The 23,930-nt window shown below is 36.3% G+C and overlaps 1 protein-coding gene across 1 annotated transcript; it reads right to left on the bottom strand.

The window, feature by feature from the left end:
* Window positions 1-16,550: 16,550 nt before the first annotated feature.
* On the bottom strand, window positions 16,551-17,117 carry LOC107493951 (uncharacterized). The gene has a single exon (XM_016114985.1). It carries the CDS (start codon window positions 17,115-17,117, stop codon window positions 16,551-16,553), a length of 567 nt encoding a protein of 188 aa, XP_015970471.1.
* Window positions 17,118-23,930: the final 6,813 nt, after the last annotated feature.

Genomic DNA, 23,930 nt, shown 5'->3' with positions numbered 1-23,930 from the left:
AAAGCAGAGCTTATGATTATTGGAAAAATGTCATCTTCTCCCAGAAAAGCATATTTCAGGGATGGTGGTAGTGGTTTGAGCTCGGGTTTAGGAGGTTTCTCCTCTTCCTGAAGAGTTTTCAGAGGTTCTTATGTTTCCTCTGGTTCCTCCAGATTAGGCTGAACATCTTTAAAATTGTCCTCTAGCTCTTATTCGAGACTCTCAGCCATATTGACCTCTTCCACCAGGGAGTCAATAATGTCAACACTCATGCATTCTTTTGATTTGTCTGGATGCTGCATAGCTTTGACAGCATTCAACTTAAATTCATCCTCATTGACTCTCAGGGTCACTTCCCCTTTTTGGACGTCAATGAGAGTTCGTCCAGTTGCTAGAAAAAAGTCTTCCTGGAATGAGAGTTGCACTCTTGTGCTCCTCTATTTCCAGCACTACAAAGTCAGTGGGAATGGCGAATGGCCCAACCTTGGCAATCATGTCTTCAATTACGCCTGATGGCAATTTAATAGAGCCATAAGCAAGTTGGAGACATATCCGAGTTAGTTTGACTTCTTCAGTCAAACCAAGCTTTCTGATAGTGGATGCAGGTATCAGGTTGATACTCGCCCCAAGATCACATAGAGCTGTCTTGGTACAAGCACCCTCTAATGTGCATGGTATCATAAAGCTTTCGGGATCTTTAAGCTTGTCTGGTAAGCTTTTCAGAATGACTGCACTGTATTTTTCAGTGAGAAAAACTTTTTCAGTTTCTCTCCAATCCTTCTTATGACTTAAGATCTCTTTCATGAACTTAGCATAAGAGGGTATTTGTTCAAGTGCCTCCGCAAATGGAATCTTTATTCCAAGAGTTTTGAGATAGTCTGCAAAGCAGGCAAATTGTTTATCCTGTTTCGCTTGGCGAAGTTTCTGAGGATAAGGCATCTTGGCTTTATATTCTTTAACCTTAGTTGCTGCAGGTTTATTACCAACAGAAGTGGTTGTAGAAGTATGCTTAGGAGGGTTGTTATCAGCATTTGCAGGTGCCTGATCCCTCATTGGCATTTGAACGCCAGAATTGGGTGCTGAATGGGCGTTTAACGCCAGATTGCCACCCTTTTCTGGCATTTAAACACCATAACTGGCATTTTTATTGGCGTTTAACGCCAGTTTTTGACCCTTTTCTGGCGTTTGAACGCTAGAATCATTCCTCTCTGGGCTCTTACGGTCCTCAGAAGGATTTTGGGTAGTGAATTGGTCATCCTCTGTCAGATGTTCTTTTCTTGGCTTCCACATGCTTTGATTTGAGACGTTCAATGTCTTTCCACTCCTTAAATGAATAGCTTGGCATTCTTCTGTTATCTGCTTGGATAATTGCTGTTTTGTCTGATTTAATTATTTTTCCATATTCTGGTTAGCATCTTTGGTTTCTCAAAACATCTTAAATTCTGCTAGCTGTTTTATTATAGAAAAGAGTTGTTGATTGAGTTCAGCAACTTTTTCTGGAGGACTAAATTCAGTGGATACTGCCTTAGCCCATTCTTTCATGGAGGACTCACTTCTTAAGTATAGATGCTGATTTCTAGCAATCGTATCTGTGAGCTCTTGAGCTTCTTCAATTGTTTTTCTCATGTGTATAGATCCACCAGCTAAGTGGTCTAGAGATATCTGGGCATTTTCTCTAAGCCCATAGTAGAAGATATCTAATTGCACCCATTTTGAAAATATTTTAGAGGGGCATTTTCTTAGCATCTCTTTGTACCTCTCCCAGGCGTCATAAAGGGATTCATTATCCTCTTGTTTAAAGCCATGGATGTCCACCCTTAACTGTGTCATCCTTTTTGGAGGGAAATATTGATTCAGGAATTTTTCTGATAATTGTTTCCATGTTTTTATGCTTGCTGTAGGTTGGTTATTTAACCACCTTTTGGCTTGATCTTTTACAGCAAATGGAAACAGTAATAATCTGTAGACATCATGATCTACTTCCTTATCACATACCATGTCAGCAATCTGTAAGAACTGTGCCAGAAACTCAATAGATTCTTCCTGTGGAAGACCGGAATACTGGCAATTTTGCTGCACCATGATAATGAGCTGGGGATTTAGCTCAAAATTACTGGTTCTGATGGGGGGTATACTGATAGTACCCCCATATGAAGCAGTAGTGGGGTTACTATATGACCCCAGAGTCCTTCTGAACTGTTTAGTTCCACTTAGGTCCATGATAGAGGAAGGGAGGTGACGTGAATTGTGAATAAAATTTTATTTTAATATATACATTTTTTTTGGACCAAAATAAATAATAATAATAATAAAATTGGAAACTAAAATAATTAATTATTTAAAAAGATTTGAAAATTTTTGAAAAAGGTGGTTAGGAAGTTTTGAAAAAGATATGATATTAGAAACTTTTTAAAAAAAAGATATGACTTGAAAAGATATGATTTTTAAAAATTTTGACCAAGTCAACCCAAGGGTTTCGAAAATAATGAGTAAATGAAGGAATATATATTTTTAAATTTAATGAGGAAAGAGAAAAATAGTAAAATAACACCAAAGTTAGAATTTTTAGATCAAAACAAAGAAAACAAACGAGAAAAATCTGAAGGTCAAGATGAACACCAAGAAGACTTTGAAGATCAAGATGAACACCAAAAACAAATTTTGAAAATTTTTAAGAAAACAAAAACACGGAAGACACCAAACTTAGAAATTTTTATGCTTTGGACACTGATAATTCAAAAATGTCTAAGATAACAAGCAACAAAAGATACCAAACAAGAACAATTTGAAGATCAAGAAAGAACTAAGAACATATAATTAAAAATATGAAGGAAAACTAAAAACATGCAAATCACACCAAACTTAAAACATGAAACTAAACTCAAAGAAAAACAAAAAATTAATAAAGAAAAATAGGATTTTTGAAATGAAAAAAATAGAAGATGCAATTCTAGTGACTCTAAACCAAAAAAGATAAAATTTTTCCTAATCTAAGTAAAAGGATGAACCGTCGTTGTCCAAACTCGAATAATCCCTGGCAACGGCGTCAAAAACTTAGTGCACAAAATTGCAATCACACTTTTGCAACTCTGCACAACTAACCAGCAAGTGCACTGGGTCGTCCAAGTAATACCTTACGTGAGTAAGGGTCGATCCCACGGAGATTGCCGGCTTGAAGCAAGCTATGGTTATCTTGTAACTCTTAGTCAGGAGATTAATAATAAAAAGGATTTTGTTTGTGAAAAGTAAAAGAGCATGAAAAGAATGGTACTTGTTATTCAATAATAGAGAGCAGGTTTAGGTTTTGGAGTTGCTCTATCTTCTAAATTTCTGCTTTCCTACTGTCTTCTTCTTCCAAAAATGCATGTCCCTTCCATAGCAGGCTGTATGTTGGTGGATCACCGTTGTCAATGGCTACCATCCATCCTCTCAGTGAAAACATGTCCTCTACGGTTTCCCACATAGCTAATCATCTGTCGGTTCTCACTTGTGTTAGAATAGGATACATTTATCCTTTTGCACACTGTCATTGCGCCCAACATTCATGAGTTTGAAGCTCGTCACAGTCATCCCATCCCAGATCGTACTCAGAATACACAGACGAGGTTTAGACTTTCTGGATTTCAGGAATGCTGCTAGTTGGTTCTAGCCTCTACCACGAAGGTTCAGATGTCATGAGTTTGAGTGCTCTGTTGTCAGGAGATGCAGGTCAAACTCGGGGATTAGAAACCCAAGAGATACACACTTAAGCTGTCGCCCAATGACTACGTTGAGCTCATGTATAACGGAAGTGGTTGTCAGGCACACGTTCATAAGTTGGGGAATGATGATGAGTGTCACGGATCATCACATTCTCCATGTTGAAATACGAGTGAGTATCTTAGAATAGAAACAAACGTGATTAAATAGAAAATAGTAGTAATTGCATTAATCCATGGAAACATAGCAGAGCTCCTCACCCCCACCTATGGGGTTTAGAGGTTCATACTGTAGAAGATACAATAGGATTTGTCAAAAATGTCATAAGTTCCAAAATAAATATCTAAAAGTAGTTCTAGAAAATCTACATCGAGAGCAGGAGGGTCAGAATCCAACAGCATCTGCAATGCTTTTTCAGCCTCTGAATTAGATTTTTGCTCAGGTCCCTCAATTTCAACCAAAAAATACCTGAAATTACAAAAAAACACACCAACTCATAGTAAAGTCCAGAAATGTGATTTTTGCATAAAAATTAATAAAAATACAACAAAAAGTGAATAAAACATGCTAAAAACTATATGAAAACACTACCAAAAAGCGTATAAAATATCCGCTCATTAGTGCTTAAGAGTAAAAACATGATTTTTAGGCTCTAAAATTGCTAATTTTAATTCACTTTAATTCCATTCGGTGCCTTGATATGTTTGTTAAGTGATTTCAGAATTAAAAGGCAAAGATTGGGTTGAAGGAATGAAGAAAAAGCATGCAAAAATGGAGAATTCATGAAGAAATGAGGATTTGCTGAACTGAAGGCCACGCGCACGCATCACCCCACGCGTATGCGTGACCAGGAAAATTGTCAGCGACGCATAAGCGTAACCCGTGCGTACGCGTGATAAGCTACACGTGACCAACTTAAGGGCAACACGCTGGGGGCGATTTCTGAGCTCAAGGAGGCCCAAATCCAACTCATTTTCTGATGCTTTTGAATCCAATGATGGCAAGGGAATGATGGAGGGAGACTCATAGTGTAGTTTTCATCACGTTGTAGGTAGAATTCTTCTCTTAGATCCACTTTTAATTCTTGTTTTCAGTTCAATTCTCTTTACATTTTATTATTCTATTATCTTAATCTTCTTAGATTTTCTTGTTACCTTCCTTATTTTGCTCTCTTTTATGTTCATAAACCTTTGTTGGATTTACTTTTCCTTTAATGCATTTTCATATTTCCATGTCCTCTTATGTTTATCTTCATTGCTATTGTTGATTCCTTGCTTATGTTAGTTATGGGTTTCATTAATTCTTGCATTTTGTAATGTTTACTTTTATTGCACTCTAGGTGTTTGATAAAATATTTTCTCTAGTTTTTGAGTAGTTTTCTTTACTCTTGGCCTAGACTAATGGAATTGAGTGACCTTAAGTCATTAGGTCTCAATGGATTGGTAATTTGAGAACCCTTTGTGGTCAATTTGATAACCATTCACACTAGCCTTCTACTAAGTTAATTAGTAGCTAGGTTAGGACTTATGAATTGATGTTGATCAAGTCATTTGACATACTTCAAGCATATAAATAGACTTAATGAGCTCGGTTCCTCATAATTATCAATGTATGGTTTGTAGACAAGGATGGTGATCTCAATTACCTATGTCTAGCCAAGAGTTCTCTCCTTTCTTTTATTAGTTCTTGTTATTTACTTTCTTGTTACTTATTTTTCTTGCCAATTATAAATCAACCCCTTTATTCCTTCATAGCCAATAATTGAGCACTTCATTGCAATTCCTTGTGAGACGACCCAAGGTTTGAATACTTTGGTTAATTTTCATTGGGGTTTGTACTTGTGACAACCAATCTTTTAAATTTGATTTGAGTATTGTTAGTTGGTTGGGAACTATACTATCAACGGTAAATATTTTGTGTGAAATTCCTAAACATACGAAATATTCTTTCAATTTCTTTATTCATTTTCACTGACATTCATTCATTCGATTTCATTAAGGGTAAAATATCTCATACATACCCCATTAACTTCCTTATGCTAAATAACAACCAAATCAACCATTCCACATTCAATTCAAAACAACATTCTCAATATATACATCATCATTGACATATCCAACAATTCAAGTTCAATATACATTATCATCATTATCATTATCATACACATCACCAATTATCTCTATCAAACACAATACCAACATCACAACCATTATAGCACTAACAACAACCTCAAACTCACTAATCCTTATACATATCAATTTATCACAATTATCTACAACATCAATAATTCAATTCTTATCCTACAGTCAACTAACCTAAGTTTTCACGACATATTATATTTTAGTTACAAGAAACCGAAACTATGCTTTGGTCGATTTCCTCGTTAATCCCAGAACACTACAAATTATCATTGTTTCGCAAATACCCAAAGCTCCAAACCTCTTTCAAACAGAAATTCAGCAACAATTGTCCAAATCAAGCGTTTAACACCGCCAATTGACCATCAATTTGCCTCCATAGCATATAATTTAATCCAATATCATATATACATCACTAAATCAACACCCCATTTTCTATATGAATAATATCACAAGGGTTAGTGGTTTCTCACCTTACCGACGGATGCTAGGGACAGAACCCAGAAAATCCACAAAGCTAATTTGCTCCTAAACACCAAAATTCAACAAATTCTCAACACCTAATATCAACAAATTTCAAAACTGAGATGAGAAGATTTGGGTGAGAAAAATCAAGTTTCTTACCAAATATTTGATTGAATTTTGTGGATGACTCTGAGACGAACGCTTGGCCGCTGATGGCTCGTTAATCGGAGCTCCGGATCAAAAGTTATATGAGATTGAATTTTGGAACCAATGTTTCGCATGTCCTTTGCTCCCCTTTCCCAAACACCAGCGTGCTTCCAGTGAGGAAGGAGAAGAAGGGCTGAAGCTCTTCATTAAGTATGAGTTGGGCTGGTCCTTCGGCCCATTATGGATCCGGTTCACCCAATTCGACCGGTTCGGCCAAATCTTGAGATAATTCCTTTAAAATTAGTGTCAAAATTTTTATTTTAATTAGCACTATCTTATTAAACTATAAAATTTCACTTTCTAATTTTCCTGATTAATAATTAATTTATTAACTAATTATTTACTAATTTTGTGGGTTTTTCATCCTACTCCCCTAATAGAAATTTTCGTCCTCGAAAATTCGCTCTCAAATCTTCATATACGAGTGCCATCTAATTCAAATTAAATCTCAAGTCCTTCTCAACTATATTAAACACAACCATTGCTCTATCTCTTAATCTGAGTTAATCCATTATAACTTAAACCACTCACTCACACTTCCATTCCTCGATCCTATATCAATCCTCAATTCTCTCATCCAAGACTGTTTCCTCACGTCTCTACAGTTTTTGAGCCATCAAAATCACCGCACTTCTGTAGCGTCACTTTGATTATAAGTCATTAAGATCTTAATCACACTCCTACTCTGCCAAAACACTCCTTAAGTCTCATTATCTCTCTAACTAGACTATTGACCTTTATTCCAACTGCACGAGTTCTAATCCCTTGGTTTCATTCATCACCAGGTCCATTACCGCCCCCATCACTGTTCCTAGTTTGTTCGCTCCATCCTTTTAGCAGAAGGTTGCACAGCAGCATTCAGAGAATCAACTGTATTACCTCACTCGCGCCCACGAGATGCCACTTGGGTCATGTCCACACCAAACAATTAATATTAAGGTGAACAGTCTTAATATCTCAAGTTTAATGCTTCGAATTTTCAAAAGTATGCTTATGAGCATTTATGCTACATAAATAGCATGTACACACACCCAGAGTATGCCCAGAAGCATAGTCAGTCCATCCCTTAGGCTCTACAGGAATGAATTACTTTGATGTCATAATGTAACACCCTACCACATAGAATCTTATGCTTAAGTCATAAGACAGAGGTGGTGAGGTATTACGACCTCTAAAAGAAAAATTATATATAATATAGTTTAAAAAAGGTTTTATAACTAGGAGCCTTTGAAGAAAAGGGTAAAACAAAATCATTAAATCGAAAAGTGCAACACTCACGAAGCGATAATGTAACGGAGCAAGGCAAGAGAAAGCTAACATGGATATAAACAAAATGGGTTCCAAAATACAAATAGAAAAGCTCATGACTCAACTCGCAAAAATAAACCGGCCAGAGCACATGAGCATATATACATATATATATAAGAGAACCCAAAGGACGCCAAAATACATGGTTTACAGAACGTATTTCTCCAAAATAACCTCTAAGAGGAAGTTAATACATCATATACATAAGCAGTGGGGATACTAAGTATCTATATATATACATATATCCAAAATAAAGCCCCAAAAGACAAAGATCTTCGCTATTTGAAGCTTCCAGTATGCCTTAACGACGTGCCTCACATCTTGCATCTAAAAACCACAAAATATATATAGGGTGAGAATCAGAGGTTCTCAGCATGGTAACAGTACCCACATATCTAGCATATAATGTCCTAGAAAAACCGAAGGAAATCCTATACGATTTAATCTTATAAAAACATAACTAAACCAAAGTAAATTAGGCAACTAACTAAGGATCTTCGTTCCATACTAATATTCCATTTTCGCAACTCCTCCAAATCTCCCAACCACCACCGAAATTAATTATTATACACACAATTACTACACACATGGAAATCACAGGTAGAAAGCATATACAACAGATAAGCAGGTAGCAAGTAGTTTATGCACTTAGTTAGGCATTCCAAACAAAGCACACCAAACAAACATATAGATGCATATGATGCATGCCAATCCTATAGCTGATGAGTCTCATCTGTCGGTTATCTAGCCAACCCGACATGTCCAGCATCTATGGGCACAGTCTCTTTATTGCGCCTTAATACAATTAGAGGAAATCCGTGCCCTGTCACTGTTAGAGGTTATCTGTGCTCTGTCACCGATAAAGGGTATCTGTGCCCTGTCACCGTTAGAGGGTACGGTGCCCTGTCACCCTTAAAATCAGAGGGAAAATACAAGAATACTCACATCCAACATTTTTCATTCATAATTCATTTACTACATTCATTCATTACTCTTTTATGCATCTCCGGCATACTTGCTACATTTTCACGCTTCCTCAATTAATTATAATCATTTAATCATCCATCATATTTTAGTAATACTTCTTTACTCATTTTCACTTACATTCATTCATTCGTTGATTGATTCAATTTTATTAAGGCTAAAATATCTCATACATATCCAAACAACTTCCTTATCCTAAATAATAACCAACTCAACTATTCCACATTCAATTCAACATAACATTCTCAATATATACATCATCATTGACATATCCAACAATTCAAGTTCAATATACATCATCATTATTATCATTATCATACAGGGTGGGCATGGTTTGGATTTTTAAAAATCCAAACTGGATCCACTTCAGAACCAGTTTTATGGTTCAGGAAACCAAACCAGAACTGGATTGAAGAGCAAAACCGTTTCTAAACCGGTTTGAAAAAACAAAAATCGGTTCTAAACCGGTTTTAAAATTTAAATCCGGTTTTATTTACAAACCGGTTTTAAATCCAGTTTTACTTGCAAAACCGGTTTTAAATCCGATTTTTTTAAAATCCAAATCTAAAATCCGATTTTTTTTTATAAAATCCAGTTTTAAAACCAGATTTTTGGTAACCAAAAATCCAGTTTTAAAACCAGTTTTTGAAAATCCAGTTTTAAAACTAGTTTCTTCAACCAAAAATCCAATTTTAAAACTAGTTTTTAAAAATTTAATTTTTAAATTAGATATTTTAACAAAAAATCCACTTTTAAAACCAGTTTTTAGAAATTCAATTTTTAAACCATAATTTTTTTAAAAAGTAAAATTATTACTAAAGTCATTTTAAAGTGTATAGGTTCATTCCAACTAGAATTTGGTTCTTTATAAATCTAATGACAATAGCTAATCTATATAACATTTAATCATTCTCAAGACATCAAAAGAATACCACCAAAATATCTCTCTAACAAAATATCAAAAGATGCCAAGTTGCCAACAAGATCATCAAACAACCACAACCTTTGAGGAAAATATATTTGCAAATAACAAAATATACCTTTGTCATTTTAAAACAAATATTTGAATGAGAGTATTAAACCAAATGAGAATATTAAGCATACTTAGTCATCATCAAGATTATCAATTGATGCCGCCATAGAACAAGCACCATCATTAGAGGAAAATATATCTGCCAAGGGAATCAAATTAATTATCAAGTCTATATTCAACAACTTTTAATTGGTAACTAATACCTAAATTCTAAAATAGAAAGATAACAAAAAAAAAAATAAAATAAAATGACAAGAAATATGAAATAAATTTTATACCTTGAAAAACTTGTTGAAGAACTTCACCATCATCATCTAAAGCAGAGAAAAGATCTTCCTTAAGCCAATCTCCTGTGCAGACTAAGGCTTCTACCATTCTAGGTGTTAAGGAACTGCGGTATGGATCGAGGACTCTTCCTCCAGTACTAAATGCAGACTCCGAAGCTACCGTAGAAACAGGTATAGCCAATACCTCACGAGCCATGTTTCCAAGAATTGGAAATCGGGTTGAGTTGACCTTCCACCAGTTTAGCATATCGAACTTATGGGAGTATGGCTCGCATTCTTCTTGTAAATATCTATCAAGTTCAAATCTTGTATTTGTTCTGCGACCGGTTGCTTGCAGAAAAAAGCCCATGCCATGAAGATCGGTATTAATGTTGTTGGCTTGAACTTCTTACGTATCAGCTTCATTTGCTTCCTCAGAACTTTGGTATTGCTGATAAAGTAACTTTATGCACTTGGACAACTTTGACTTCAATTCGCCTCCTTTTTCTTCTCCAAAGAAGTAAACCAAGAAATAATTGACATACTCAATCTTTTGCATTGGATTAAGTACGATAGCAATCAATAACAACATATTCACCGAATCAGGATTGCCCCAATACTTCTTATACTTAACCCTCATCCTTTCTGCCATTGACATAGTACTAAAATCAACAGAATCACAAGAATGACGAATAAATCATCCAATTGCAAATACTTCCTTCATATACATATCACTGGTAACATATAAGGTACCAAAAACACGTATAGTGGCATCACTGAATACTCGCAAAAATGGTACAATGGACTCAGCATACTCCCAGTCTGAATCAGAAGGAACACCTCTCCCTTTTCCTCCATTCATCTCTCCTATATAGGTATTATCTTCCAAAGCAAGCAACTCAAATGCTTTGCGATGCTTCAAAGCTACCTCTAACATTTGATAGGTAGAATTCCACCTAGTCTCAACATCCATGCAAGGCAAGCCTTTATATTGGATTTTTTTCTAGTTCAACACACTTTTGAAACCTACTAGCTCTAGATGGAGAAGATCTAACATACTTTACTACACTACAAATCCTCAAGACTGATTCATCAATCTCTTTCAACCCCTCTTTTACAATTAAGTTTATAATATGTGCACAACACCTCATATGAATAAATTCACCATTCAAAATAATGCTATTTCAAGAATTCAATCGCTGCTTCAGATATTTAATTGCAACATCGTTAGAGGAGGCATTATCAACTGTCACACTAAAGACCCGATTCAAATTCCAATTATTTAAACAAGATTCAATTGTTGCTCCTATAACCTCTCCTGAATGACTTGTCACTTGACAAAAATTAAGTATTTTTTTATGTAATTTCCAATCCAAATCAACAAAGTGTGCTGTCAAACTCATATAAGTAAAATTTTGAATTGAAGTCCAAGTGTCAGTGGTTAGACATACTCTACCACAATTTGCCGAAAGAAAATCTTGCAACTTCATCTTCTCTTCAGCATAAAGAGCTCCAATGTCACGTGCTAATGTAGTCCGTGAAGGAACTTTAAATCTTGCTTGTAGGGCATGCACAAATTTTTGAAATTTCGGGCTTTCAACGAAGCGAAATGGTAGCTCTTCCCCAATAAACATTTCCACAAGTGCCCTTCGAGCCTCCTCTTGGTCAAATTTGGAAGCACTGGGTGAATTTAAAACACCACGCTCATCTATAGTCGGTGTGGTTGTTGTTTTTTTTCTTTTGTTCGAATCATTATTAGGATTTTGCTTGCATCTTCTCAAATGACCACCCATTGAGCTGGTTCCATTCCCATATTGTATTAAGCTACCACAATATTTGCATTTAGCCTTCTTCTCGGTAGCATTCTCTACATCAAAATGATCCCAGGGAGCTGACCGATTCTTACAAACACCTGACGGTGCAAAAGATGGTTGAATGCTAGCGGACATCCCTGCTACTTCAATATTACTGTTTTCAGTCATCTTGCTCTACATATAAAGCAAGGTGTACATAACTCAAAATTTGCTGCCAAACATGCTAAAATTAACACAAACTAATCCAAAGAAATAGCAGCCAATAAAACTTCAGCATGATTTATAAACTAATGCATGTTCATATATCTCGCAAAGAAAACACGGCCTAAAGATTATGAAAATTACTGTCCTGTACCTCAAAAATAATAATATTTACTCTTCATGTATCATTGCTCATCATAATAATCATATCATATGTAATTTTATTTATTTATTTTGGTTCACTAAAAAGGAGTGGCTTAGCTAATAGCTACTACGGTATGGTACACCAATATATATTAACTAATACTGTTACTACTTACTACCATTTAAAAGGTAAAGAGTTGAAAATTTATAGTTATTTATATGAGGATGACTAATAAATTAGCTAGTACTATATGCGCCTATGCACATTGGAAAATCTTGTTATTTATATATTAATTATTATTTATTATTATTAATATTTCATGGATTATGAAGCATATATATGCGCAGCAAAAGTAGAACGGGTCAAAATACAACACTATATGCATAGTATAAAAACTAAAGAAATAATTTTCTTAGTTGTTGATTTATGAAACTCATCAGATCAAAGCTGTGTTTTTTTTTAAATCAATTACAATATATATTATAGAGAGACAAATTGAAAAGATCACCATGCATGGATCTTATTAACTCTTATATATGGTTGAAAATTTACTTCTGCTCATCAATGTTTTCTATTTTCCTAATTTCATAATTCAATTTGTTCCTATATATGTTTTCAAAAATTTGGAGTCTTTTCGATACAATCACTGGAAAGTTAAAAGCTTTGGTTCAATGATTAAACTTAAAATGTATAAGCCTTTATTTGCAAATTAAATCAATTGCAAATTAAATCTATACGCGAACTTTGATGGCAACCACGGCTCTAAATTCATGCAAAGTGAAATTGACTAAATTGCAAGAAGAACAATTGCAATCTTCTGAAGAAGCTAATGCAGCATTCCAAAAGGTTAAGGAATCTCATGAAAGGAGTGAAACACTTAAGGAAGAATTTCTTTCTAAACATTCAATTCAACTAGACCAAGGCACCGAAACAGATATGTCCCACACTATGACAGAAATTGTAGAGTTGATTGATAAGCTTGTTAATAAGGTTGTTTTCTTGGAAACCGCCGTTAGATGATTCAGAAAGGTAAAAAGGCTAATGTCAGAAGCAGAAAAACTTGAGACAAATATAAAAAGCTTGAAAGAGGACAAGGAAATACTGTTAGATGATTTAGAAAAAACCAAGAAGCTGCTGAAGGAATTGGAGGAGGAAATCAAGAGAGTTAAGCTTCTTAACAGGAATGTCAGAATGCAAGAAAATAGTGTCCAATCAAATTTCACTGAAGCTAGCAATAATCTTGAGAATCTTTCAGAAAAATTGAAGGATGTGAAGCCAGAGGAACACTATACACCTTACAAGAAGAGAAGTGATGATTTCTTAACTGTCATGAAAGATGTTGAGACAACAAAGGAAGAAAAGGAAGATTATGCCACAGATCTAAGCAATATGACAGGGGAAGATAACAACAAAAAGGAAGATTATGCCACAGACCAAAGCGATTCGACATGTGAAGATAACAAGTCCAAGTCAGAAGATAACATGTTAATGATTTATCATATGCTTGCAATCATATTTCTACTGTCATAGAAGTTTAATATTTTATTTTCTAAGAGCAATCATCTCATATAAAAATATGCATATGCCAAATCATACTTATTTTAAACATGAAAAGATCCAACTTCAACAAAGGAACCCACACTTATAACACTTGAATTTCTTCGTTTGTTTGTTTCAATGGAAAAATGTGTTAGGCCAAAATCCACTCTGTTGATTAGCATCTCCAAATACATGTGGCTGATCCACATTAGCACCACTCATCAAATTGACAAACTAATTTTCCTTATAACATTAGCATTCAATCATCACAATATAAAATCTCATATTCAGAAGATCAATTAAACATTCGCCACAACATAATCAAGCACAAATCCAGCAACACAAACTCAACCAATACATCTTCATAATTTCAGTTTATATATCATATGATTGAGCTTCTAACTACCCTAACCCTTATTCTTAGTAGCTGATTTCTCTTAGTATAATTCTCTTGGTCTTAAATCACAAAGAACCTGGAAATTAATCAAACTTAATAAAATAAAATGGAAAATAGACAAAAACCTGGAACAGAGAACTAGAACAGGGGCTACTGCTTGTTCTGCTTGTGCTGGAACTAGATTCAGATATGTCCCACACTATGACAGAAATTGTAGAGTTGATTGATAAGCTTGATACAATGAAAGCTTGATACAATGAGTCAGCGATGGTGAAGAACTGAAGATGACGGCGGAGAAGACCAAAAGCATAAGAAGAGAACAGTCAAACAGAGGTGAGACCCGTTCAACGTTGAATGAGATGGTGTCGGTGCCAGTTGCCTGCTCCGGTGCCGGCTGCGGTGGAGAGTGGAGACTCCCTGGTCGAAGGAGAAGAAGTGAAGGAGTAGAAGAGGAAAGTTCACCGAATCAAAAATCCGAAATTAGGGTTTTTTTAAGATTTGGATTTTAATGTGGATCTGGATCTGGATCCGGATTTAAAACCATTTAAATGGATTGGATCAAAAACCAAATTATAAAATAAATATAATTTGGTTTGGATTTTTTTGTTTAAAACTGGTTTTTTAAATGGTTTGGTTTAGATTTGGATTAAAATCCAAAATTCGGATTTTTTTGCCCACTCCTACTAAAAACTACCTAAAAATAATGCCGAAAAGTGTATAAATTATCCGCTCATCAGTGACCTAGGAACTTTACTTCCTCCTTCCAAAACTCACACTTTGACAACTTAGCATTCAATTTCTGCTCCTTTAAGATTTGCAACACAATTCTTAAGTGTTCCTCAAGCTCCTTCGCCGTCTTAGAATAAACTAAGATGTCATCTATGAAAATCACCACGAATTTGTCTAAAAAGGGACGAAATACTCTGTTCATTTAATCCATGAACACAGTAGGTGCATTCGTTAACCCAAAGGACATCACCACAAACTCGTAGTGTCCATAGTGCGTCCTAAACGCAATTTTTGGAATGTCATCCTCTTTCACCCTTATTTGATGGTAACCGGATCTCAGATAAATCTTGGAAAACAATCCAATTCCTTGCAATTGATCCATTAAGTAATCTATCCTTGGTAGCGGGTACTTGTTCTTCATAGTCACTTTGTTCAACTGTTGTTAATCCACACAAAGTCACATTCCTCCATCCTTCTTCTTCACCAATAAAAATGGCGCTCCCCATGGAGATATACTCGGTCAAATGAACCTCTTACTCAAAAGCTCTTCAAACTGAGCCTTTAGTTAAGCCAGCTCTATCGGAGCCACTCTATACAGTGTAATCAACACTGGTCCGGCTCCCGGCACCAATTCAATTACAAATTTAATCTCCCTTTGAGGTAGAAACTCAGGAATGTCTTTCGGAAACACCTCCGAAAAGTCTCTAACTATCGAGATTTGATCTAACTCCTGATTGTCACCTAACGCATTTGCAGCCAACAGTATATAACCCTGACACTATTCTCCACTGCAGTTCACCATTACAGAGTTCAGGTAATACCCCTCAGCTATCACTGCTCTATTTTCTCCATCCGGCATAAGCTGAATTGGCCGCTCACAGCAATTCAACACCTAATTTTTTAACAACCAATCAAACCCCAAAATTATCTCCAACCCAAATTGGTAAACAAATTAAATCATGCACAGAATCTCTACCCTCAAGTTTGAAAATATACTTGTCTACAACCTGACCTAGTCACAACTGTCTGATGCGGAGTATGTACATGCAATTCAAATGATAATCCTAACACTTTCAGGCGTAGTTCCTCAACTTTGTCAACTAAAATAAACGAATGCAAAGCTCCAGTATCACACAATGCAACCAAGATTTTATCACCAATTAAACAGTTACCTCTCATAAGAGGATCCGCCTTAGCAGCATCCTTGGTGCTCACACAAAATACTCGCCCTTGGTGTTGACTCTGACCTGCATTCGGGTTCTTCCTACGAGTGCAATCTCTCGCAATGTGACCAGGCAAACCACAATTGAAGCAACCACTTATAACAATCTTGCAAGAGTCATATGGATGAAAATGTCCACAACGATCACAAGTTAAATCTGGAAAAATCTTACACTGATTCCCTCTCCATTTGCCATGCTGGTACTGATCATAAGGGTTCTTTCTGAAGTCGCACTGACCTTGAGGTGCATGTCCTCCTTTCTTGAAATTCTGACCCCTTGGCTAAAAGTACTTGTCACGTCCCCGACTAGTGTTTCCTCTATGAGTGTCCCTTGACGAGGCTACTGTCTTTGTGCATTCCTCAATAACTCTCTCCTTGTTCACAAGATCAGAGAAGATCTAAATTTTCAAACGAGCCACAACAGTCATGATGTTATCCTTCTAGCCCCTTTGATAGTTAATGCATTTCCAGCTTTGATAGGTCTCCGGGGCACCCTGACAAAGAACCTACAGAGCTCCTCAAATCGTCTAGTATAGTCCGCCACAGACAAAGAACCTTGCTTCAGCTGCATAAATTTCATCTCTTTCACTTCTCTTGTATATTCAGGTAAGTAATTCTTGTAGAAAGCCGTTTGGAATACATCCCAAGGAATGTCGGCATTCTGAAGCTGTAGTAAGCGGCATTTTCTTTGCCACCAATGCTGGGCCTCTCCCAAAAGCTGGTGTGTAGCAAACTCCACATACTTGTTGTTCGAAACATGTTGTGCTTGTAACGCACGCTCCATGGCCTGGAACCAATTATCTGCTTTTGTAGGGTTGGTTGAACCTCTGAAACTTTGTGGATGAATCTTGAGAAAAGTGGCCAAGGTCATCAGAGTACCTTCCATGTTATCACCATTTCCTTCATCATTATCATTCCCGTTTCCATCTCCATTTTCCGTTTTGAGCTGGTTGGCCCAACCTCTGCACAACTTGTAGAATCGCAACAGCATTAGCCTCCATAGTGTTTGCAAGATTTTCCATACTCGACATGGTTATCAGCCGGTTGCTCATTTCTACTCTCTCCTCGTGAACACGTACGACCTCGTCCACGAGTGGCTATTAGGGTTTCTGTCTACATTAAACAATCGACATTAAGGTGATCAATCTCAATATCAAAAGCCTAGTGCTTCAATTTTCCTAAAAGCCACTCACAAACAAGCAGGCTATACAATATCAAATAGATAACCTAATAGCATCAAAGAAAAGATACACAGAGTATATAATAAAGCATAATTGGTCCATCCCTCAGGCTCACAAGGACGAACAATATATAGAAGAAGTAATATGTTCTAGAAGCCCGATGAAGGATACAGCTCAAAAACAGGATTTGAAAAACGCAAAACGTACATACAAAACTACAAACTTAACGCACAAGATATGGATATAATATAATAAAATATCATAGTATAAAGTATAAAGATCTAGCCACGACTCACGGAGTTTAAGCCGGCTAGCTATATATAGACAATACAGAATTTTGAAAGTTAAAACAGTTTATGCAAGTTTTTCTCTCAAAGTAAGCCTCTAGGAAAAAGTAAATACAAAAGATGAGAGATTAAGCAAAATAATCAGAAAGGACTCCAAAACATATCCAAGATCCTCCACTCTGTCACCATCAAAATAACTCACCGAGGTGGATTGCGACCTGCATCTAAAAAAATAACAACAGAATATGGTATAAGAACCAGAGTTTTTCAGTATGGTAATAATGCCCAGTGATGTAAAATATAAGACTCTAGGACGCCAGAGGCAATCCTAGAACTTCATATCCATCACAAGATTCATCTTTAAGCATAAGTAAAACATTAAAGAATAAATTAAACCTTAACATAATAAAAGGATAGTCTAACATAGGGGATTTTCTAACCTAATAGTTCTTTGTTGTCCCACAACCTTCACCAACCTATCCTCCATGCGATCCCATCGCCACCACCTTTTGAACCTCCTCAACCCCAATAAAAAACACAATTAATATCAATGCAAGTAAAACACAAGTATAGGCATATATGGCAAGTAATTCAAGTAGGCAATTAGGGATGTTATACAATTAGGTAAGCAATTATAAGTCGGCAAAGCAAACAAAATAAATAGAAGATGCATATGATGAATGCCTGTCCTATTGCCTGTGATATCACAATGTCGGTTCAACTACCAACCCGACACATCTCCATGGAGATGTCGCCCTTTGGAATTATAATTAGGAACCCCCGAGATATGATGCTCAAAACACCGTCCAGGATTTTGTGCCTGCACACTCTAGTGATCCGAAGGGATGCGAGCGGGATACTCTTGCCACGGACCTCACCTCTCAATGCAAGGGGGACGACCCACTGCCTTTACGCCGCCACCGCTACCTCGACAGGCGGGATCTAACCACCGTCCCTGCTGGGCGCATAGCATCTCAACAATCTCAATTTAAATGTTACAGCAGTGGTTTTTCAAAAATTCATTATTTCATTATATCAATGATTCATTGTTGCAACTCTGAGTACTCGACAGAGCGTGCTAGCACTCCCATCAGTAACCATGTCCCTATGTGTGCATGCGCATAGGTTCAAAAATCCACGGGGTGTGCGTGCGCACACAAACCAGAAATCAAAATTCTTCAGCATTCAAAGAATTCAGATTTTGACACCAAACTTTGAATGATAATAACTTCCTCTACAAAAAATCCATTTCCTACAAACTTTATATCCATTTAAAGATTTTTCAATGAACTTTAATTTAAAGAAATTTCAATAAATTTTGAAAACTGAGGCTCAAGTTACGATCTGTCAAAATTCACCAAAAATTTATTTTTACTAAAATTCACAAATTTCTCAATTCCTTGAAATATATAGCCAAAACCAAATCAAACCATTCCAAACTCCACTTTACATCAAAATCTACCCTTTTGTGTCATAATTCACCCGTCATACCAATTTTTCACTCACATTACAATATCATCAATATCAAACATCAAATATATCACACTAAAACCATTTTTAAATCCCCACAATCATCCATCATCATCAAATCACTAACAATCATCATTATTAGACTCATTCAACCCCAATCTCACTCTTCAACATCATTTTATCAACATTAACATCATAATTCATCAAAATAGCCAAGACTCATCAATTCATCATACATCATATCTCAACAAATCAAATAACCAAAGCAATCCAATCCTATCCTTTGGGTCACTAGTCTAAGTATCCATCCAGAAATATTATATACTTGATGGTTGGAAATCAGATTCTAACACAAAACTCACCAGCAAGTGTACTGGGTCACATCAAGTAGTAATTACTCACATGAATAAGGTCGATCCCATAGGGATTGAAGGATTGAGCAATTTTAGTTGGGTGGTTGATTTAGTCAAGCAAACAGTTGATGATTTGAGTGAATTGTGATCAACAGAAGCTAAATGGCATGAAAATAAAAGGGAGAGGGGAAATTGACAGAGAACTAAAGTGCAGGAGAGTAAATTGCATGACATTTAAAGTACAAGAAAGTAAAAGAGTTGAAACTTAAAGTGCAAATAATGTAAATGACTGAAACTTAAATTGCAAGAAATATAAATAGCTGAAGCTTAGAGTGTAAGAAATATAAATTTCTTGAATCTAAATGGTTGTGAGACTTAAATTACTGAAAGATGAAAGGGGCTTTGGGAGATGGGATGCAAAATTCAACAAGAAAATGTAAAGAGCAATCAGACAGAGAAGTAAAAAATGAAATAAGTTGCAGCATATCTCAACAGTAAAGTGAAATTTCTTGAAGAAGTAAAACAGAAAGAAGCTTAATTCAAATGCAAAATCTAAAAGAGAAATTGAAGATCTCAGGGGATCAATGAGACTAGAGAATAGATCTAAATCTCAATTCCTTCCTTGATCAAAATAGAAAAACAAATTGCAGTAGAAATGTAGATAAAAGCAGTAAGTAAAACTCAAATAAATTTTCAATTCACTGAATTATGCAAAAGAAGAACCAAGGGGAATTTCAGATCAAGAATTGAAACAGAATTTCTTCAATCTCAATCCAAAATTCCAAAACAGAAAGTAAGAAATGCAGAAGTAAGAACAAAGAGGAAGAGAACTCAGCTCTCAATCCCAATTCCCAAATTTCAAAGCTAAAATGTAAAAGTGAGCTAAAATAAACTAAAAATGAAAGAAGGTTCAAAAGTGAAAAGTAAAAGTCCCCCCTAAATCAAACTAACTCCTATTTATACACTTTATAATTTTGATCTTCAGACTTTGGAGTGGACTTTTCAAATTGGTGAAGAATTGAATTAATTGATTTTGGACCCAGGCACCTCCAGGGGAGCGCTCAGTGATGTAACTTAACATAGCGCTCCCTTTGCTTTGTGTTTGGGCTTGTTTTGTTGCATCCAAGCCTTGCTCAAGCGCTCAGTGAACTAATTTCACGCAGCGCTTACATGCTTGAGTGGGAGGTTCCCAATTCGAACCATAGTGAATGCATTGTGTCCATTTCTTGTGTAAAGTAGTGCTCAGTGAACTCACTAAACGCATCGCCTTTGCTTTGGAGTGGGCTCCCACGTCGAGCCTTGCTTCTCCCAATTTGGCTAATTCCCTTTATGAAACATTGTAGTGCTCAGTTAAGGGAATTAACGCAGCGCCCTTGCCTTCCTTATGTAGCGCTTCCTCCTTGCTCCCTTATGTGCTTGGTTCGAGACTTGGTGAGTTCACTTTGGCCCATTTTCTTAGTGAGCCTTGTAGCGCTTCTTCCTTGCTAGCACAGGGTTCGAACCTTGGCTGGCTCCATTTTGGTGTAGCGCGCCTTAATTTTCTTTGAAATGGAGCACGAAAAAGTTAACTAAGTTAACTGAGCGATATGCCTTTGCCTTGTTTCCTTGGGCTCTCAGTTACTTGTTTCAACACAGCGTCATAGGCCTTTGGACCCTTGGCTTTGGTTTTGGTGCTCTAGCGCTCAAATAGAGAGTGCTACGCTCAATTAGTGAGTGCCATGGCCTTGCCTTGGTTGATGCACCAAACTTTTGTTTCCTTAGGCCACGCTTTTCTTGTTTCTTTCTTTTCTTCACCTACAAGTAATTAAAACAACCAATCAAAGTATCACCAAAATCACAAGGTTTATAAATCATTCAAAAACCAACTAATTCTAGCTTAAACCTCATGATTTAGTGTCAAATAAAAGATGGTTGATTGATTCAACAAAACCATGCAAATCCACTCCAAATTACTTACCTACAATGCAAGAAAGTGCGTAAAACCTAATAAAACAAGTGAAAAATGCTTGAAAAGCTAGCATAAGATGACTTGTTATCAATACTACATAGAGAAAACCAAAATCATACCTTGGCTGATTCCCAATATGCACAAAAACCCAAATTGAGTGAGATTCAAGCTTCCAACCACAACTAAGTCACCATCTAACTCCAACAAGCATCAACAATCACTCCAAAGCTCCAATTAAATGCTAACAATCACAATCTCAATCTATATATGCACATAACTTACAATAATTCAACCTAGGGTTCATTAAATCCATAAAACCACAAGAGATTTGAATTTACTCACCTTATCCAACGATGATTGGGGCAAAACCCAATAGTATTCAAGTGCTAGAGTGTACCTAAACACTAAAAATCACAAAATTTCACTCAATACAAAGCCCTAAAATTTCGAATTTTTGAAAGGAAGAACTGAGAGAGATTTTTTTATTTTCTAACGAGTTTCTTGGATGGGTTTTGTAGAGCTCTTTGAGAGGATTGCGTGGCCGCAAACGGTGCGGCGATCAGAGCTCCGTAGCTCAAGTTATGAGCTTCGGAAGTTGAAGATGAATAGTAACAATGAAGGTTTCTCTCCCTCTTCCCCGTTTTAGCTACATGTGCTGTGTTTGTGTATGTGGTGTGCTGAATGGGTTCATTTAATGAACTTATATATGTTGGGCTGGAGCCCAACTTGGACCCGGTCCAACCCGTTGGTGTTTTAGGAACGTTTGGCCCAACTTTGGTCCAAACCTTTAAAATTAATGCCTGGTTTTCAATTTCTAATATTTTCCTGAGGTTTTCTACTGTTTTTAAATATTCTCGGACAGTACCGGACAGACTTAAACCGGTTCAACCGATTCAACTTATGTTTTGCGATTTTACTCGGATTTTCGCAGAAAATACATTTTCTGACTCAAAAAAATCTAATAAGTCCAAAAATCATATTTAAATCCTCCAATTCTCATGCTAAATTTTTGTAACCTAATTTGGGCAATATTAATTATTTTAATTAGATGGTTAGTTAGTCTCGGTCTTATACTAGACACCTCTATCTGGGGATTCTAGCAAAGCTGCATCACAATCCAAAAGGGTTCACCCAGTTAAAGTGTCTGTGGCATTTATGTATCCGGTGGTAATACTGGAAAATAAAGTGCTTAGGGTCATGTCCAAGACTCTAAAAGCTGTGTTCAAGAATAAAAAAGAGCTGAACTAAAAGAGTCAATAATATCATCTAGATTCTAAGTTCCTAAAGAGACCAACATTTCTGAGTTTCAATGGATAGTGAGATGCCAAAACTATTTAGAAGCAAAAAGCTACCACGTCCCGCTCATCTACTGAAGCTGAGCTTCATTGGGAACTTTGAAAGTTATTGTATTTTACTTTTCTAATTGAAGCAAAAAGCAAAAAGCTACTATGTCCTACTGTATTTTTAGTTTCTTGGGAACAAGCAACAGTTTAAGTTTGGTGTTGTGATGAGCGGATATTTTATACGCTTTTTGGCATTATTTTCTTATAGTTTTTAGTATGTTTTGTTTAAGTTTTACTAATTTTTCAAAGGTTTTAGTTGTTAAATTCACTTTTTTTGAATTCTACTTTGAGTTTGTGTGTTTTTATGCAATTTCAGGTATTTTCTGGCTGAATTTGAGGAGCTGGAGCAAAAGTCTGATTCAGAGATAGAGAAAGCACTGCAGATGCTGTCTGGATCTGACATCCTTTCAGTCGAAAGAGATTTCGAGAGCTACAGACTTCAAAATGGAGCGTTCTCAACGGCTATGGAAATTTGACTTCTAGAGCTTTCCAGCAATATATAATAGTCAATACTTTGCCTCAGATTAAAAGGCCCAAAACTGGCGTCCATCGCCAGCCTCCTGCCCCATTTCAGGCGCTGATGAGCGGATAATTTGTATGCTTTTTGGCATTGTTTTTAGTATGTTTTTAGTATGATTTAGTTAGTTTTTAGTATATTTTTATTAGTTTTTAGCTAAAATTCACTTTTCTGGACTTTACTATGAGTTTGTGTGTTTTTCTGTGATTTCAGGTATTTTCTGGCTGAAATTGAGGTTCCTGAGCAAAAATCTGATTCCGAGACCAAAAAGGACTGCAGATGCTGTTGGATTCTGACCTCCCTGCACTCGAAGTGGATTTTCTGGAGCTACAGAAGCCCAATTGGCGCTCTCTCAACGGCATTGGAAAGTAGAGATCCTGGGCTTTCCAGCAATATATGATAGTCCATACTTTGCCCAAGATTTGATGGCTCAAACCGGCGTAGCAATTCGGCCTCAGAAATTCCAGCGTTAAACGCCGGAACTGGCATAAAACTTGGAGTTAAACGCCCAAACTGGCATGAAAGCTAGCGTTTAACTCCAGAAAAGGTCTCTACATGAAAATGCTTCATTGCTCAACCCAAGCACACACCAAGTGGGCCCGGAAGTGGATTTTTAAGTCATTTACTCATCTCTGTACACCCTAGGCTACTAGTTTACTATTAATAGGATCATTTGACATTGTATCTGTACCTCATGACACTTTA

The sequence above is a fragment of the Arachis duranensis genome, chromosome 6 (assembly GCF_000817695.3).
Source record: "Arachis duranensis cultivar V14167 chromosome 6, aradu.V14167.gnm2.J7QH, whole genome shotgun sequence".
Lineage (NCBI taxonomy): Eukaryota > Viridiplantae > Streptophyta > Magnoliopsida > Fabales > Fabaceae > Arachis > Arachis duranensis.
This window is presented reverse-complemented; position numbering and strand designations above follow the sequence as displayed.